The sequence below is a fragment of the Branchiostoma floridae genome, chromosome 1 (assembly GCF_000003815.2).
Source record: "Branchiostoma floridae strain S238N-H82 chromosome 1, Bfl_VNyyK, whole genome shotgun sequence".
Lineage (NCBI taxonomy): Eukaryota > Metazoa > Chordata > Leptocardii > Amphioxiformes > Branchiostomatidae > Branchiostoma > Branchiostoma floridae.
Window position 1 is genome coordinate 5,772,448 of NC_049979.1, and position 3,635 is coordinate 5,776,082.

Genomic DNA, 3,635 nt, shown 5'->3' on the forward strand with positions numbered 1-3,635 from the left:
GGCCTGGCTGTAGTAACTGTTACTGTACCCTTACTGTCAAGGCCTGGCTGTAGTAACTGTTACTGTACCCTTACTGTCAGGGCCTGGCTGTAGTAACTGTTACTGTACCCTTACTGTCAGGGCTTGGCTGTAGTAACTTACTGTACCCTTACTGTCAAGGCCTGGCTGTTGGAACTGTTAACTGTTTCCTTACTGTCAGGGCCTGGCTGTAGTAACTGTTACTGTACCCTTACTGTCAAGGCCTGTCTGTAGTAACTGTTACTGTACCCTTACTGTCAGGGCCTGGCTGTAGTAACTGTTACTGTACCCTTACTGTCAGGGCCTGGCTGTAGTAACTGTTACTGTACCCTTACTGTCAGGGCTTGGCTGTAGTAACAGTTACTGTACCCTTACTGTCAGGACATAGCTGTAGTAACTTACTGTACCGTTACTGTCAAGGCCTGGCAGTAGGAACTGTTAACTGTTTCCTTACTGTCAGGACATAGCTGTAGGAACTGTTACTGTATGCTTACTGTCAGGACATAGCTGTAGTAACTGTTACTGTACCCTTACTGTCAGGGCCTGGCTGTAGTAACTGTTACTGTACCCTTACTGTCAGGGTCTGGCTGTAGTAACTGTTACTGTACCCTTACTGTCAGGGCTTGGCTGTAGTAACTTACTGTACCCTTACTGTCAAGGCCTGGCTGTAGGAACTGTTAACTGTTTCCTTACTGTCAGGTCGTAGCTGTAGTAAGTGTAACTGTACCCTTACTGTCAGGACATAGCTGTAGTAACTGTAACTGTACCCTTACTGTCAGGACATAGCTGTAGTAACTGTTACTGTATGCTTACTGTCAGGACATAGCTGTAGTAACTGTTACTGTACCCTTACTGTCAAGGCCTGGCTGTAGTAACTGATACTGTTTCCTTACTGTCAGGGCCTAGCTGTAGTAACTGTTACTGTACCCTTACTGTTAGGGCCTGGCTGTAGTAACTGTTACTGTATGCTTACTGCCAGGTCCTGGCTGTGCAGGAGTTTTTGCCCACCTTGAGGCTGTTGTGCGGGCCGGCGGGTTTGTCGTGACGTTCCAGGGAACAGTGTACCGGGCCTCCGCAATCAGGTCAGGTCACCTCAAATCTGCTTCCTGCAGTACTAGTTGTTAATCAGACATGACAGACAGTCCAGGTCATGGGGTCAATGGCAGAGGCTACTATAATTCACGGGGAGGTAAATGTTTTCTGTGGATCAGGTCAGTTTCACCTTGCATCTGCTTCCTGCAGTACCAGGGTAGTCTTCAATTTTTGTTTTGTTTTTTGGTCACACATTGTTTTGGTGCCCATGTTGTAAGTTTTCTATGCTAAATCTTTAGTCTTACAAAAACACGTTTTTGTTAGTCTCATGTTATGAAGTCTTAGGATGTAGGGACGGTTCCTGAAGACAGCACTGAGCAGTACCAATCTGCCCTTCTTCACTTTGTTGCACCAAAACCACATCCATATAATTCAAATTGCATGGTATAAGATAGATCCAATAATTACTGAAAATGAACTTGAAAATTAAATGATAACTATGTTGTACTGGACAATTTTTTAATCGCTAAGAAAGTTATGTAGCATTTTTGTGCTTGTGGATGAATGCACAACTAGAGAAGGCCTGGATGGGTCATCTTCATATTTGGTATGTGGACAGGTCTTGATGAGACCTTGAAATGATTAGATTTTGGGGCCCTTGGTGGCTTCCTGAGTAAATGCAGCAGAAAATCCTGTTTTGATATCTTGTGATCTGGACATGCTATGGTTGTGATTTTTTCTTGGTATTTAGCTCTTGGAGGGAGAGTAGGTGCTGTAGGTTTTGCGTTTTCGGCCAGTTTTGTTTCTTTGTTTCAGACTTTTTTCTTCATTTACTGTACAGGATGGTGGATGGCAAGCCTGTGCAGAGACCCCCTGCGGCCGTTGCCGTGGTGATGGGCGTGGTCGGCGGATTGTTGCTGTTGGTTCTGGCAGTCGTCCTGATCTTCTTCTGCAAGGCCAAGACTCCCCGCACGGTCGCCCCGGAAACGGCTAGCAGGGCCAGCAGTATCACGTTACAACGCTTCTAGCACTGGAGACATGTAGCAGGGCCAGCAGTATCACGTTACAACGCTTGTAGCACTGGAGACATCTAGCAGAGCCTGCAGTATTGCATTACAACACTTCCAGCACTGGAGACACCTAACAGAGCCTGCAGTATCACGTGACAACGTTTCTAGGGCCTGCAGTATCACGTTACAATATTTCCAGCACTGGAGATACCTAGCCGGGCCAGCATTATCATGTTACAATGCTTCTAGCACAAGAGACACCTAGCAGGGCCAGCAGTATCACATTACAACGCTTCTAGCACTGGAGACACCTAGTAGGGCCTGCAGTATCACGTTACAATACTTCAAGCACTGGGGATGCCTAGCAGGGTCAGCAGTATCACATTACAACACTTCCAGCACTTGAGATGCCTAGCATGCAAATGCAGGCTTAAGGAACCTGTAAGTCCTCAGCAGAGAATTCTCAGGAAAAGGGTGATGTTTTACCCTGTGAGTGTGAGGAAGGACCATGACACAGGAATTCTCTGTTATGAATTCTGATGCAGTAAATGTTTGTAATTTGTGTGTAGTTTCTAGCCATGTAAATGTATGCAATATGTGTGTAGGTTCTAGCCATATTATAATTATTATTCAGTAATATTTAAATTGAATCTGCAGTCCACTGTTTTGCAATTAAGTAGTGTCAATTCTATATATCTATATACAGATATAAAGTTATGATAAGTATGTGTGCTAAGATGGGGCATGGTGACCCTTAGATACGTGCTATAGAGTTTTAGAACCTCTTTACTAAACTAAGTTACTGGCAGGCATCAGTGCAGTAGTTTTTCTTTAAATTGATCACTGATATGTTGACATCTACATGTACCTTTTATATGATGAACAATATACAGTTTAAGGTATATAATTACAAACATATATATATTTATGTATTGGAAGGATCTTTTGAAGAAATCTATATTTTCATGTTTATACATGTATGAGCAATGAGATTACTTAATACTAATATGTGATATTTTATGTACACAAGTGTTATGAGATCATGACAGAAATGAGTCAATACAATATGTTTCAGTATTTCTGTGTCCAGGCAGTAACTGTTGCGTGAATGAATGTCCTGCCAGTTGAGTGTGTTGAGACAGCTTAAGTGGGAGCATGTTGTAGCACAGGGCACACTCGGCCTGCTATGATCTCTACACGAGTGCTGTCCCTAAATGGGGGCTATCCCTGCATGGCTGCTGTTCCTAGATGGGTGCTGTCCCTAGACGGGTGCTGTCCCTAGATAGGTGCTATCCCTAAATGGCTGCTGTACCACCAATGACAGAGAAAGCTGCCCAATAGGGAGGTGCTGATGTCTCTTCCTTGCGCAGCATGTGTAACATGGCACCTCTCATGGCCCGGGCTGCATCGCCGCTCCTCTGTGAGAGGTAAGGAATGGTTTTGTTATTTTCTTCATAATGTCCTGTTTCTGCCCAGACTTAACAGGCTGAGGCTTTAACTAGCTGGTGAAGATCATCAAGACCGCAGAGAATCTAATTATGCTAAGTCGGGGGTTTAAGTTGGGTACGCCATAAC

The 3,635-nt window shown here is 44.3% G+C and overlaps 1 protein-coding gene and 1 long non-coding RNA gene across 2 annotated transcripts in view; one reads left to right on the forward strand and one right to left on the reverse strand.

The window, feature by feature from the left end:
* Positions 1-633: 633 nt before the first annotated feature.
* LOC118428748 lies at positions 634-3,137 on the forward strand. Its single transcript, XR_004832682.1, has 2 exons — positions 634-1,100; positions 1,892-3,137. It is a non-coding gene; the product is annotated as an uncharacterized LOC118428748 (long non-coding RNA).
* A 152-nt stretch (positions 3,138-3,289) lies between these two features.
* LOC118428741 (tetratricopeptide repeat protein 28-like) overlaps positions 3,290-3,635 on the reverse strand; it is a 2,051-nt gene continuing 1,705 nt past the window's right edge. The window contains exon 3 of the mRNA XM_035838930.1: positions 3,290-3,478. Within this exon, the coding sequence (XP_035694823.1) occupies positions 3,356-3,478 (123 nt within the window). The 3' untranslated portion in view covers positions 3,290-3,355. The remainder of the gene's footprint in view (positions 3,479-3,635) is intronic.